Source organism: Clytia hemisphaerica, unplaced genomic scaffold (assembly GCF_902728285.1).
Source record: "Clytia hemisphaerica strain Z4C2 unplaced genomic scaffold, Clytia hemisphaerica genome assembly, whole genome shotgun sequence".
Classification (NCBI taxonomy): Eukaryota; Metazoa; Cnidaria; class Hydrozoa; order Leptothecata; family Clytiidae; genus Clytia; species Clytia hemisphaerica.
Window position 1 is genome coordinate 44,562 of NW_027104169.1, and position 15,085 is coordinate 59,646.

The window sequence follows — 15,085 nt, forward strand, 5'->3', positions numbered from 1 at the left end:
GATTTAAGGGTCGTAAAAACGTAGTTTAGCTTAGGTATAAACGTTAAAAGGGGGCAAAATGTTTGCAATTAGGTCTCTCAAAGGGTCGAGTTTCCAATTTGGCTCGGACAAAGTCACCTCGCAAACCTAATGTTCGGAAATTGTACCTCTAAAAAAAAGTAATTATATGAAATTCTGGCTATTCAGAGCAAAATATGGGACTCTTCCTTTTGACAGCTAAAAATATTTTCAAAAAATAATAAAGCGGTTCCTGATAAGATTCGGGAATTGAAAAAAAAAACAGTGATTTTTCAATATTGTGGGTGAAAAAAACAAAACAAACAATTATTTTTTTTGATCGAACCTCGTTGGGAAATTCTTCTAATAATCATTTTGTGTACAAAAATTGAATCTCTTATTAAATCTTAAAATAAATTTTGAAATTTCATAATATTAGGCTTTTTAAATCATCAAAAAAACATTCACGACAAATATAATACTTCTGGAAAAATCTCTAAAAATAAAAACACACAAACATGGTAGTCATTTCACGCCATTTGTCAAAAGTGGTTGAAAAGGGCAACTCTGTCAATGAGAGAAATTGAGAAAAGTACTGGCGGATTTAGGACAATAGAGCAACTACGTCGAAAACATGCGAAGGGGTGCAGCGCTCGTTAAAAGACAATGAAATTACAATTACAAATCTCTTCTTCTGATAAGTTCGACGTGGTCTAAAACCGCCTATGAAAGAGTGCAAGAAATTTAGGTCTCCTATGAACCTGAAAATGCCTAGCAAAGCCGAGCTCATACAAATTCATTAAAAAACTTTTAACCGTAAATAAACTGAAGAAAATAATCTCTTTAGTTTAAAAGGGTTGTTATTACGAACCATAATATATACCTAAAAAATATCACGCTTTTGTTTTTAGTGTAAATGGTCATATAAAAAATATCTACAACAGTTTCATTCTTCAAGAATTCTTTATTTAACGTGCGATTGCACGTATGCCAAATTCCAAGGGATGTCCAAGGCTCACAATATCACATTTCATCACTTTGAATTAATTATTTTCGTTCCTCAGTCTTGATGTCGATTTCCTCGATTTTGTTGACCATTGTGAGAATCTTTTTGTCGAACGTTTTATCTTCCAGCTTTGGGACTTTCGTTGGGTTTACTTTACCCTTCTCTGCAATGTCTTTCAACTGAAACGAAAGTAGAGTTCAAATTAATTGTCATGTTGATTGAACATTGAACCGTGTCCAAAATTTTAAACATAATACGATTAAACATAAAGGATGAAAAAAAGTAAAACTAGTAAGATTTTAAAAATCTCATCGACATTGGAAGAAAAGAACATAAACGGGAAATAGGAGCTGCTACCGTTTTCTGAAGCATGACAGCTTGATTGAGGATGGTTTTTAATGCTTCGCCGCTCTCCTTTGTTCGTGCATCCTCTGTTCCGAACTAAAAAAAATAACACGTTTGTTTACATGATCATGCAGTTGTATCTTAACTTTCCCAAACGGTAAACTTCAATTGTTTTAGATGCTAGCAAAGGAGAAAGCTCGTTAAGTAGGGTCCAAAAAGGAACGTAGGTTTAATTGAACCTACATGTTTCTGATATATGGAGTGAGTTGATTTCTCATTATTCAAAGCTTTCTTGTAATCACCAAGAGCTGAGAGAGCACGAGCCACCAAATGGTGCCCTGTGGCTGTGTGTAGACTTTCAGCACCATGGAATTTCATCTGAAGGTTGCATGAATGTTCGAGGTATTGGCAAGCCGTGGTGAATTCACGTTGGTTGTGAAGCATGAGTCCGATGTTGGTCTAGGCGAGGAGAAAAAAGTTGGAATAAGCCAAGGAAAAGACTTGAGATTGATACTAAGTATCAGGAATACAAAAGATGGATTAGAAGTAACAATCTTCTTTAAGGGAAAGGGGGAGAATAATAAAACAATATTTTTGAATGAGGTCACCATGTTTTTGGATGTTAAACTTTATCAACAATTCTTTCCAGCTTCAGAAAACTGATGAAATGTGTTTCAATGAAGACTTACATCAAAAGTAGCGATGTCAGGGTGTTCTTCACCGTAAGCCAGGATGGCTAGGTATCGAGAGCGATACATCAATTTCAATGAGGCTGATACCAAGCCAGCGTGGTAACAGTATAAAGCCAAGTGGACCTGAAAACGTACAAGGTGATGCATTTAAAGAAGAATAATGGTATCGAAGGGGTGGTGAAAACAGCAATCCCATGTCATTTCCTATGCTCAAAAATTCAAGTATGCAATAGAAATTCGAAATGAAAATACTTTTGGCGTAATACCCTGAAGGTGTACCCCGTGCTTTTCACTTTTGGATTTATGACTTAGATCAAAGGCTCTTTCACCGATTTTCACTATGTATTGCCTTACGTAAGCCACTAAAGTTTCTGGATGGTCAACGCCGTAAATTCGTTCGGCCACGATCACCGCCTTCTTCTGGAAGGCGACCGCCTGGGCGCCATCATCAGCAAGGTAATGAATACGAGCGATGGCGCGATAACAGACAACGATATCAGGATGGAGAGGACCGTATACTTGGTTGAACATGTTCAATGCTTCGATCATCAGTTCGTGTGCTTCACCAAAAAATCCTGGTCAAAGAAATAGAAGTGATCAATTATTTAATAACCCCCGGATAATAATGTAGCAGTCAGCAAATAAAGTGCATAACAGAAATGCCTAAGAAATACGGTGAATAGAAGAGAGTGAGGGAGGTCTTAAAGCAAGATTTGGGAGACTGCTTTGTAATTTTCAAAGGTTCATATCGTATCGAAATACTGCAATAATGCGAAACTAACCTGATTGTAGACGCGTTTGAGCCAGCTCGAAGATGGTGGTGGCATCGGTCGCTCGCGGAGTGACGGATTTGACGATAGGGAAAATACTTAAGATATCTTCATGAGAGAATGTTGTGTGTTTTCTATTTTCAAAGTCGTATTCCTTTAAAAGCATTTGAATGCCAGTTTTCTTGCAAATTTCTCGCAGCATACTGACTTTTTGGACTTTGTATTCTTGTGTAAATGATTCGATGTTGGAGCTGAAAGAAGTAGACGAGAAGTTAATTTTTAATCGAAGTTAAGTTTTAATCGAACCTTTATCGAGAAATTGGTGAAATTAACAGAAAAGAACACTCAAATCTAACTATAACGATTTGGAAGTATTTGGAACATCAACACTTGAAAAATACCTTGTATTTGCGATTATTCAGGGCCAACAACACTTGGTCAAATTTATTTCTGGAATGTGAGTATTTTTTATACACATCTTTAAGGGAGGTTCAGTTAATGAATATTCTACCTTTCAATTTTGAAGCCGAAGTGTTGTTGTACGTGTTTTGTGATGGCCATCCATAAAAATGAAGGACTCAATGACATCCAAGCAACTGGAAATAATGAGTAATAAACATTTAAATTGAAGTCAAATAGTTGCTATCAACAATTAGGGAATGAATCTATGAGAAGCTATTCCAATCTTTAACAGGAAAAAATAAAGATTCAAACATCGTTGCTTCGAAATGTAAAAGTCAACAATTTCTCTTACCATTGTTATTGGAGGGTAGATGAGGAAGTTTTTGCGTTCGTTTCTTATTCTTCTTTTTCTTGTTACTCTGAACGAAGAAGGGAATCATTATCAACTGCAACTGTCCGAACTTCAACTGTCCAAAAAATCACATCCCCAGACAAATTTCTACAAGGCTCTTCCCAATTCGATAAACACAAGTAAACCTTTGAGGCACACGAGTTCATCTTGCCCATAAGAAGCCCCCTTTCAAATCGGAGTTATGTATTAAGGGTCCAAAGTTAAAAAAGATTCTAAAAGAACTTTGAGCAAGGATTCAGTTTCGATACAAATCCTAAAAAATGAAAAGCTTGATCCAGTCGCTGTCTGTCCAATATTGTTGGCCCCGAAACACCGATTTCATTCTTTTAAAAAGAGATTATTTGTGAAAATTTTTACTCTTTGGGAAGATACACAATAAAACTTACTTCTTCGCTAGGTAGATGTGGTTGCGGCGAGGGGAAAGAACTCTGAAAAAAGTAGTAGTAGAGAACATGATATCAGAGAAGTTCAAAGTTTCAGAAGAGTATAAGGTCAAAGTTTTTGGTCAAGGTAGAAAAAAACTTATCTTCATTTTCGAAATTTTTGAAAAAATTTTAAAAGTCTTAAAATCATCCACTTAATATTATCTTTTCAACAAAATATTCCGAGGTATTACAGCAGATCTAATGTTGGTCCACTTACCAAGAAGCAATTCAAGAAATGACTGACAGCTGCACTCAGACATCTTTGGTTTGCTACAAATGAAAAAAAAATCATATCAAGATGTGAATATATATTGCAAAAATTATGGTGTTTTGAGCCATAGCCCGAGTGGTCAAGATGTCAGCCAGTTCAGGTTCAGCTCACAGAGAGAATTTTATTGATAAAAAATGTTTACTAGGCTTTTCAGAAGAAATGGAAGAATAAATCATAGGATAGAGATAACGGACATAACCAAGGAGATTTCTTTTTATTGCTTCACTTGAGAATGATGAAGATCAAAGTTCCCTTACCACTTTGCATACATCCTTTAAATTGCTTCTTAGCAGCTCGGAGTACCATTTCTTTTACTGCAATGCCCTGAAATTGTAGTCATAAAAAATATTGATTAAAAAAGGTTAAGGTTTTCATGGAAGAGAAATGGAAATTGAATTATGCATTAGGAAAGTCTTAAACTGCTAAGCACTACTTGGATAGCTTGGATTGAAATAAAGTGTTGAGTTACAAAAAGAAATACTCACATGTACATAGCTCAAGTTCCTTTTCTTGGAACAAGTATGGGCAATTTTGCCTAAGTAACGCATATTGATACCCCGAGTGTGCATAATATCTGTAAGAGCAATACCATCGATAGGTGTAGTGGAGAGGTTTGCCAGGTCCTCAATGAATTTAGGAATGATTGTTGTGCAAACGAATGAACTCATATCTTCCATTATTAGCCTCTCCTTTTTGGCAACCTCATCCTGTAAACAAGTTGTAAGAAATTGTAGCAGACAATGCAAAGGTTAACGTATACATATATGAACCGATAACTGAAACTTTAATGAGAAAAAAAACAACAGAAAAACATAACATATCTTACTTCAGAATTACTAGGGATGACTTCTTTGACGTAAGCATCAGGGTTGAATCGAATATCAAATTCTTGAGGGCTAAGTGAACCGATTGCTGTTGCTGCAGCTTCTACAGCTCGGATATCTAGAAAATGAAAATTATATAAATATTCTATATTCCGTAAATGAAAGACTATGGAATTGCTCATTGACTATAATTGTTATTGAAGTACTCTTAACACTGTCGTAAGCTGTATTGTTTGATACTTATATCTTTAAAAAAATAAGATTATCAAAAAATTTGAAAGTACAAAAAATAAGATCATCAAAAAATTTCAAAGTACAAAAAATAAGATCATCAAAAAATTTCAAAGTGAAAAAAATAAGATGATCAAAAAATTTGAAAGTACAAAAAGTCAAAGATTTGAAAAGATAATGCACTACAATAGAATTTTCCAGGGACAAACAAAAGAAGGATTGATATAATACCTGACTGTTTTTCTTCTTCCTTTTCTTCTTCAGTCATTTCCTTCTCTTTCTTGGTTTCACTTTCTGCTTCAACTGTACCTTCTGTTTTGATTTCTTCAGTACAGTTTTCATCATTTTCAGTGCTTTTATCACCTTCAGCTGCCATTGCTTCATTCTAGGAGTTAGTAAAACAAGTTGTTTGTTGTAGTTTTTATTAGATAGATCAAATGATATTTTTATAACCAAGAACTCTTTTCGCTAAATTTAGATCAAAATTCGAAAAGAAACTTGTTGTATCATAAGCTAAAAATAAAATAAATATATTCTTCATTTTCAGAAAACCAATCGAATCCGGAATGGAAATAAAATACCTCTGATTTCTCTTGTTTTTCAGCTTCTTTTTTAGCTTCAGCAGCAGCTGTTTTGTTTTGGTCTTTCTTGTTTTCATCTTGAAGCTTATTTAGAGCAATGACTTTAACAAATGACACATACTTGTATCTACAAATAAGAATGTCAATGTATACAAGGGTGAAAAAAGTGACTGATATTGATGCAATGTTATATCAAGTTTGCCAAGGCTTGACTAGGCTCTGTATTTGATGAGTTCACAGAGAGATCATTTTGGGACTAGACGCATGTGACCAACCATGATCTTCACCATGTACCTAATAAAGTAATCTGCGCACCCAAAGCAGCACATTTTAATTATGTTTTGCTTGGTAGAATGAGACTTTGTATCTTTATATGATTTGACCAGTAACTTCAAAGCTTCTTTTCTTCCCCATTATTTATCCCCATTATTTATAAAAAAGATAAAGTGAAAATCTCATCAACCTAATTCTTACCCAATAAATGCTTCCAGTGCAGCTTGTCGGAGAGAAACAAGATGTTGTGAGTGTGGGACTGGAAATTCAAATTCATCTTTCTTTGCTTTCTTTGTTTCAGGGATAGCTTCTCCATTTATTAAAGTGCGTTCAACCTTCTCAACTAAAATTAAACACAAATTTTCCAAAGTAGCTCATTAATGGCAAAGGGACGGTAAAAGATTCCAATGTTGACTCAATTTTATAGCTCATAAAAGCTATTGATCAAGTCTCAATAATTCAATTTTATTTGTATTTACTCTTTCATCACTTTTGTAAGAAAGTAGGTAGAAATTCAAAATACCATCTAAGAAATTGACATCTGGTGGGAATGATCGGAACAAATCCAAGATGTAATGACGCCCATCTGCTCCAATGATACCCTGAAAAAAGTATGGTTTGTAAGTTTCAATGGGAGAAACATTTATGTTTAATTGTTTATGTATATTTCTCTAGGTAGATAGTATAGTTTTTAGGCTTCTGCCCATTTAAATCATTTAAATCCTCCTCAAATCTTCATTTACCATAAACAAAGCTAAAGACCTTCAAATTCCAAAAAATGAAAATAGTTTGAGAATTTGAGAATTTCAAAAAAAAAAATTAAAAGCAACATGCTGAATGGACCTACCTAATGATTAACATCAGAAGAAAATAAGAAAAAAGTGACAATAATTGTACAAAAATTCAGAATGGAAAAATAAAGCTTGTGTGTTGAATAATGTAAAATGGTAAAAAGGAATTTCCCCAAATACGAAAATCACTTAAACCATTCAGGCCCAAAAAATCTTTTAAGCTGTTATTGGCCCAGATTTGCCCAAAATAATTTTCCTTAAAAATCTGGCTCCGTCACATTTTGGGCATTGCCATTTTGCATCATTGTGCAAAAAATCAGAAAAAAATTATGAATCAACATTGAGAAAAGCTATATTTTCTTATTTGGTTAAAGGGAATTTCCCCAAAATACAAAAATCCATATTTTAAGGCGAATAAGAATTTCCCGGGAAAAATCACTTCAGTCATTCTTTAGAGAATATTGCCCTCCATCTTTGTACAAAAAATCAGAAAAAAGTAATAACAGGATTTTGCACTAAGTCCAAAAAACCCTATTTTAGGCAGTTTTTGGCCCAAATTTGCCCAAATATATTTTTTTCGAAAATCTGGCTTTGTCACATTTTAGGCATTGCCATTTTGCATCATTGTGCAAAAAATCAGAAAAAAAAAATGAGTCAACTTTGAGAAAAGCTGTATTTTCAAGGCGAAAAAGAATTTTCCGGGAAAAACCACTTCAGCCATTCTTTAGAGAATCTTGCCCTTCATCTTGGTACAAAAAATCAGAAAAATGTAATGACAGGATTTTGCACAAAGTCCAAAAAACCCTAGTTTTAGGCAGCTTTTGGCCCAAATTTGCCCGAAAATCGGGCTCCGACACATTTTAGGCATTGCCATTTTGCATCACTGTGCAAAAAATCAGAAAAAAATAATGAGTCAACATTGTTGAGGCGTGCTATAGCACACGCACACCTCCACATACACCTAAAATCTCTGAGAATTGTAATTAACAAAACAACATGAATTTAGATTCCACTATTAAAAGTGCTGGATAGCACACCTCATTACTTGTCTAAATTACAAAACTCAATTTTAGGAGTGTGATTGTCCGGAGTTTTTAAATGACAAAGCCTGTAATTTCATAGCAGAGCACCGCTCGATGATCAAAAAATTGAAAAAGGGCAAACCTTGCATTCAATTGAAGAACATAACTCAACATCCTCGTCTTTTTCATTAATGACCCTGAATTGCAGTGAATAAATTGAGAAATCAGTTTCGAGTTAAACTTTCAAAAGGAATAGAAAGAAAAATATGGAGTCTCAAAAGTTTAGTTCTATTTTAGTAGGAAACTTTCCACTTTTAACTAAAAGGTTTTCACTTACTTGTGTGGTCTTATTTTCAAGCTTAATCCAGCTGTCTTTAACTGAAAGAAAATAAAAAGTGATTATTGTGATATATTGTTCAGTGTCCAGCAGTACCAGACATAACAAGAAACAAACACAAAACAATCATCTCCTTGGATTTCGAATAAAAATAACAAGGAGGTATGTTCGATGTTGTTAATAAAGGAATATTTCGTTGTGTCTGACACCATCATTTTCATTTTCCCTTGGTTAGTTGATTAGTTGGTTGTGTTTCTAAGAAAAAGTTTACAAAATTACGTTCTACCAAGGCTAAGTGAAACACTCAACTTTTCTGTCTACAGTGTGATTTTTGAAATTAAATTATCTAAAACATTGTCTAGAAAATAATGCAGCCTACTTTCTCTAAAAATTGTTCATGAGTAGCAATGGTCTTTCCACCATCAACACTTCCATAAACAACGGAGTTTTCTTGTTCTCGCTGAAGGATGCCTGGGATGATAGATTGCGCTATAATTCGGTATCCACGATAATCAACAACAACAGTTCCAAGTGTGTACAATCCTTCAACGTCAAGTTTGTTATATAACTCAACACCTTTAAGATCAAGAGAGGCAGCTGTGTAAGCAGCTTCATCCCCACCATACTTTTGATAGTGGTCTCGAGAATCGCATGCAAAACTGAAGAAAATGTTGTTCCAAATGTACATTCGCATTCTATAAAGATGAAAAAAAAAATTATTGAATTTTCATTCCTCAATTATTCGGAACAACCAAATCAACATTTTGAGACAACTAATTGCAAAAGAAATTGCTATATGACTTTAAGTTGTTGCTTTGAAAGAAAAAGGAGACTTTTTTCCCAATACTGAAATGTTTCTTGTTCGGGAATGTTCAATAACTCCTACGAAATTCTTGATTGCACCTGAATTGAATCTTAGAATGTCTTTCAACGTCTATGAAAAATTTAGCTGAAGCGTTTGCTTTTATTTTTATTCAAAGTGGCTTGTAATGACACAATTCATATCATTCTAGTAAGTTTACAAAGAAAGGGTGACAAAGCAACTGAGCTGACATGTTTCTTACTTTTCTTCTTCTCCTGGGTTGATTGCCATAACATTTCCATCAACCACTGCGACAGCACCTCTTGTTGCTGCAGCAATAAAGTCACATGTGATCTGAGAAATAATTTATGGTTAAGTATAAAGACATAATTAGAGGTAAATAAAGGGTTTTGAAAGAAAAGTCTCGTAGATTCGTCATCTTTTTGTACCTACTGAATTTTACAATAAGTATCAATATAATCATGATTTCAAACAGATGAATTATATACCTTGTATAGAGCTCTGTCCCTCAATGTTCTTTGATGTCTAGTTTTCTTTGGAAGTTCTTTTGCAGATTGTAATTCTTCATTCCAGTCACGTAATTGACCAGGAATTTGCTCTTCATAACCAATACGATTGGTGACAGCTTGAAAATTGATAGCACGGTTTGAATTAGAAATTTGAAAATGTTAGTGAACCGAACAAGATAGTGCCTTTCAATTCTTTTAATTTGCTTAAAGATTTTTCTTTGTATTTTTTATTTTACAAATTATTTCCTTTGCTAAAACCTGGCAAAGAGTGAAGCTATAATTTGAGCACAGTTCCGGAATAACTAGTATTTTGAATAAATGCAAGGAGTAAGGACCAACCACCAGGTGTTTAAAAACAATATCTATAGCGTTGGAATTTTTCAACAAGTAAAAAAAGTGAATCAAAATTCACAAATATTTTTTACCATCTTCCGCTCTGAAAGGATCTCGTGTGTGTTCGAATTGTGGCGAAACCCAAGGAAAGACTTGTTGAGGTGAAGATACTAGCTCTAATGGATGTTTTTTGATCCTAGAAAAAATATAGAGTTTTGTTAATGAACATACTAAAGAATATTTATTTGCAGGAGTGTACATCAGGATTATTATGGGGGAACAAGGAGAACAGGAATGAAAGAAAGAGAAAGTAAAAGTATTGAAACTTACGTAGTTCTTTGGATGCTACAAAAGTTCTTCTTAAAGAGAGGGCTGATCATGTTCAGTAGGCCAGCAAGCGTCTGTGATCTTTGAGAATCATTTGCAGAGAATCATTTGCAGGTCTCGGGTCAAACAAATGATTGGTTATCCTTAAAAAAGAATAAAAAGTGACAGTCAGAAATGGTTTGTTCATAGAAGGAGCTGTCAAGGTTTAATTAAAGTACAATTACTCTAAATTTCAAACTTTTCGATTGTGTGTCTTTCTTTCCTAATATCTTCTCTTCTAGATTGTGCTTGATCAACTCTTTCTTCTCTTTTGGTTAGATGACGGGTGACTTGAGAAGCAGTGCATGCTTACTCATGGCCACACCTAATGGCAGACTTTGGTATTCATCTATCTGCACTTCATTTATTTCCCTATTTTTTTTTCATGTTCACTTACCAGCTTTCTCTACGCTAAATTTGTATTTTTGTCGGTTGTCAATTGTCTATTTGTTGGTTGTCAATTGTCTATTTGTTGATTAGATTTTTTGCATTTTTGGTTTTATTTTTCATTTTTAGTTTGTTTTGTTGCTGTGCTTTGTCTGTTTGCCAATTATGTCCTTGTCACGTTGAGTTTATGATTTGATTTCGTTTTTGGTTTGAATGTTTTTAACTTTTAGCTTTTAACATGCATTGTCTCTGAATTTTAATTAGCTTTTTCAGATATATAAAAAACCCAAAAATGTGTGCTGCTCTTGTGCCCCAGTGGACACAGTTTACAACCCCTTTATAAAAAGGGGGGGGGGTTACGATTTAAAAAAATCTCAGAAAGGGGGAGGGGGAGAGAATTTCTTGTAGAAAGGGGGAAGTTTTCAAAAAGGGGGAGGTTCATCTAGAAAGGGGGGTTAAAACAACTTAGCTAGGAGCAAAGTTCTTTCAACCCATCTTTCTAATTTTCTAGTTTTGCAATCTTTCTTGGACTGGGTTAAAACCTTGAATAGATTCAAAAGCACCTTTTCAAGAGTGAATATGCTATCACTTTAGTTAATATGAGTGGTGCATAATGTCTTGAAAGAAAAGTTGAATTTTTTTAACTCAATCAAGAACCAACCTGTTGACAAAGAAGCCATTGGACGATGAAGTTATATGGTAGACATGCTCTGGATGGTCAAGTGTGACAACTTCCAAATATAACAGATCTCCTGCTAACTTACGATAGCCTGGTGGAGGGTTCCATGATGAGAAACGAAGATCTTTCAAACAAGTTGGTAGCTAAAACAAGGCGTTGAAATAAATAAAAATAAGTAATATGTATAAAGAAGAATAAAGGTATTGGCCATTATAAATTATTTATGGTACGCAATCAGCAGGCAGTTTTTTAGAAAGGCAGGGCAGCACCCATTGGTAGTCAAAAAGGGCAATCTTTCTAGTGTTTTTCCACTAAAATTGCTGTTTTTGCCAAAATTTTGGTGATTTCAGTAGACACATCTGTTAACTCAACGCTAAAAAAAGGCATAAAAACAGCCTGATCAGGGAGTAAATGGTAAATTTTAAATACTACACCCATGTGTGTCTTGAGGTTGGTGGTCAATATTTCATAATGTTAAAAAGCAGTCAATACAGATGAGATGGTTACAAACTGTCAAAGGGTAACTGATCACAGACCAAACAAACAATTACTTCATGATTTTATCTTTAGGTTTAGCAATTGCAGAAGTTGCCTACCTGAACATCGTAGTCTGGAATGATAATTTGTTCTACAGATGGTTTTGATTTCAGTCCAGCAAAATTTGGAGGGAGAGTGACATTACCCTTTTGATAATTATTTTTATCTTTCATTGCTTTCCAAGCTTCTTCTTCAACATCTACTTCAGTGATGGCAGAGCAGTATGATAAAGAGAGGTTATCAGTTGCTGTGAATGCATTTGGCTCAAGCATGGTGACCAAAAGATCTCTCAATCTTCGAATGTGTATTCTTGCTTCTCGTATACTGTATGGCTCTAAAACATGAAAAAATTTATCCAAAAATACCTGGTTAAAAATAACAGTAATAATAATTTGAACAAGAACAAGTCATACTTTTATGGACCTACCTAGTTATGCATTTAACACATAATTAATATCTACCGGTGAGCGTGACCATTAAACAATCATTCAGAACACAAATAGTGACGATCTATCAACATTAGTCGTTTGTTTTTTATAAAAAAATCAGTTTTATTGAAAATCAAATCATGATTGATGGTGGGAATTGCTATCAATGATGTTTTTTTTTTGAGAAAAAACAAAGAAATGTTAGGAAAAAGCCCAATGAAAATCTGCAAAAACGGCGATTTCCGGCATTTTCGGCCGGGAAAAAAATTTTCTCAGAAAAAACTAAAGATGAAAATTCGAGAAAATGTCAAAAAACTGGTTTTTCCGGCATATTTCCGGCATTTTCGGCCGGAAAAAAATGTTTTTCAAAAATTGGGCTCCGTCACATTTTAGTTATTGTCATTTTGCATCAGTGTGCAAAATTTCATAAAAAAATATAAAGTACAGCTTGAGAAATTGAAAAAATACTGTCTTTCCGGCGAACGTAGGTTGTTCCGGCAATTTTTTAATAGTTCCAGCTTCAAAAATCAACTTTATTGAAAATTGAAACATGCTTGATGGTGGGCATTGCTATTAATAATGTTTTTGAATGAAAAAACAACCAATTATAAGGAAAAAGTCTAATGAAAATCCAGAAAAACAGTGATTTCCGGCATATTTCTGGCATTTTCGGCCGGAAAAAAATTTTTCTCAAAAATCGGACTCGGCCATATTTTGGGCATTGCCATTTTGCATCTTTGTGCCAAAAAATCAGAAAAAACTAATGAGCCAATCTCGAGAAAAGCTGGTAACAGACGGACGGACGGACTGACGAACAAAGGTCAATTTATAGGACCTCCAGGTAGGTCCAAAAATCAAGAGATCTAAACTTTAAAACAGTTAAACAACGAACAAGATGCTGGATAAAACAAACTTAGACCTACCATCAACAACCTTGATTACTGAGTTATCACTCAATCCTGGGATATCATGAAGCTCCATGAAATCATCAAGTCTTGTACCCTCCAAGTACAACGAAAAACATGTTCGATAACAACACTCTGGCTTCTCCAAGATGATTTGCCTGATATCTTGAACAGTATCATGGTTGGAAAGTTGGACAGGCAGAGTTTCACTCAATCCATTTATTGATACCTTCAAATCCAACAGCTTCATTGGTACTTCTAGATGGATAAAAAGTTAGGGAAAAGTTATCAATATCAGTCTTACAGACACCTAAATTTGTTGTCAACAGCGCAGATGGGCTGGACATGTAATGTGCATAACTTGGAATTGTCTTCTGCAGAAAATGTTGTTGCGTTAGGCTCATTTTAAATATTCTCGTGGCGCTTCGATGTACACAAGGTCAATCTCTACTCTATATAAATGTAAAAAAAATCTGGCATTGGCATTGTTACTAATGCTTGGTATGATTTGGAATAAATTTGAATAAATTGGAATGGAGAAATTCACTTCACTCTGAAAATTGATCCTTGATGATACATAAAATTTGACTAGTGTGTTTTTTTACGAAGACAATACTATTTTGAGGCATTATGCGAATTCAATCGTCTGTATATAAATTTCAAGAAGTATTTTGAGATGATGAAAATGATACCTGGCTTATCTGTAGATTCTGTTGTTGGCTTATCTGTAGATTCTGCTGTTGGCTTTTCAGCCTCTTTTTTTGTTTCACTTGTGTCAATGTTTTCTTCAGCTTTTTCAGCACCATTTGAAGAAGTTTCCTGGTCATCTTTCAATAGAGAAGAATCAACTTCAAGTTTCTTTTTTCCAACAGGGTCTGGCGAATTTTGTTCTGATGAAACAACTGAATCTTGCACGATACCAGGCATAATGATGTTTATTTATGCTAGCCTAAGATAGATAATCAATGAATTATCTATAATAATCGATACCGCAAGGTAATCAATATTAAACAAATCAATCATTCATTGAAGCAGATTGATTAATAAGAACAAGATAAACTTAAAGCAATTAAACAGAACCAAAATTTATTTCTGCTTCCATTCTGGTTTTTCTCTAAATCACAGTTATACCCAAATGGAAGCGATTGGTAATTCATGTGAATGTCATGGTAAAATCCTATATGTTCCCAATACAGTGAATAATGAAAGGCATTTCTTTCCAAAAATATGACAAAAAAAAAAAAATATTCACAGCAAATCACAAGAGGTTTTGAAGAGTCTGCTACATCACGCCCCTTACGCGCCTTTAAATTTTCACGCACCCTAAATTTTCACACGCCTTGAAATTTCACATGCCCTGAAAATTTGGAAAATGTTCAAATCAATTAAGGTATTATGTTTTCATTTATTTAATTTTTTAACAGTATATGATAAGAGAATTCAATTAAAGAAGAGAAATTAAAGATTGGGTTTCTCAAATATTCAGAGTGTATAAATAAAAAAGATGTGAAAATTTTAGGGCGCGTGAAAATATGAAGGCGCGTAAGGCATGTAGGGTTCGGAGGCGCGGAGAAAAAATTAGGGCGCAGAGGCGCGTGATTTAGCAGACTCAGCTGTGAAATAGCTAAAATATAGTTGAAAGAAAGGCTAGATGAAAAAATATCCAAAAAATGCAGATTTTTTCAACTTGAAATAGCCTTTGATTACTTTCAATAACTTTGATAATCAATTGATTACTT

General features: G+C 34.2%; 1 protein-coding gene across 1 annotated transcript; it reads right to left on the reverse strand.

Moving 5' to 3' along the window:
* Positions 1 to 963: 963 nt before the first annotated feature.
* LOC136814292 (clustered mitochondria protein homolog) lies at positions 964 to 14,302 on the reverse strand. Its single transcript, XM_067070815.1, is given in 29 exon segments — positions 964 to 1,182; positions 1,361 to 1,444; positions 1,592 to 1,807; positions 2,038 to 2,163; positions 2,395 to 2,615; positions 2,823 to 3,061; positions 3,322 to 3,406; positions 3,565 to 3,631; positions 4,011 to 4,052; positions 4,267 to 4,319; positions 4,578 to 4,644; positions 4,806 to 5,027; positions 5,147 to 5,262; positions 5,607 to 5,760; positions 5,957 to 6,083; positions 6,431 to 6,572; positions 6,753 to 6,831; positions 8,185 to 8,239; positions 8,380 to 8,420; positions 8,759 to 9,074; positions 9,444 to 9,535; positions 9,691 to 9,827; positions 10,137 to 10,240; positions 10,375 to 10,469; positions 10,472 to 10,514; positions 11,459 to 11,619; positions 12,073 to 12,347; positions 13,365 to 13,604; positions 14,039 to 14,302. Coding segments are annotated over 29 exon segments (3,972 nt in total). The 5' UTR covers positions 14,274 to 14,302; the 3' UTR covers positions 964 to 1,044.
* Between the last annotated feature and the right edge of the window lie 783 nt (positions 14,303 to 15,085).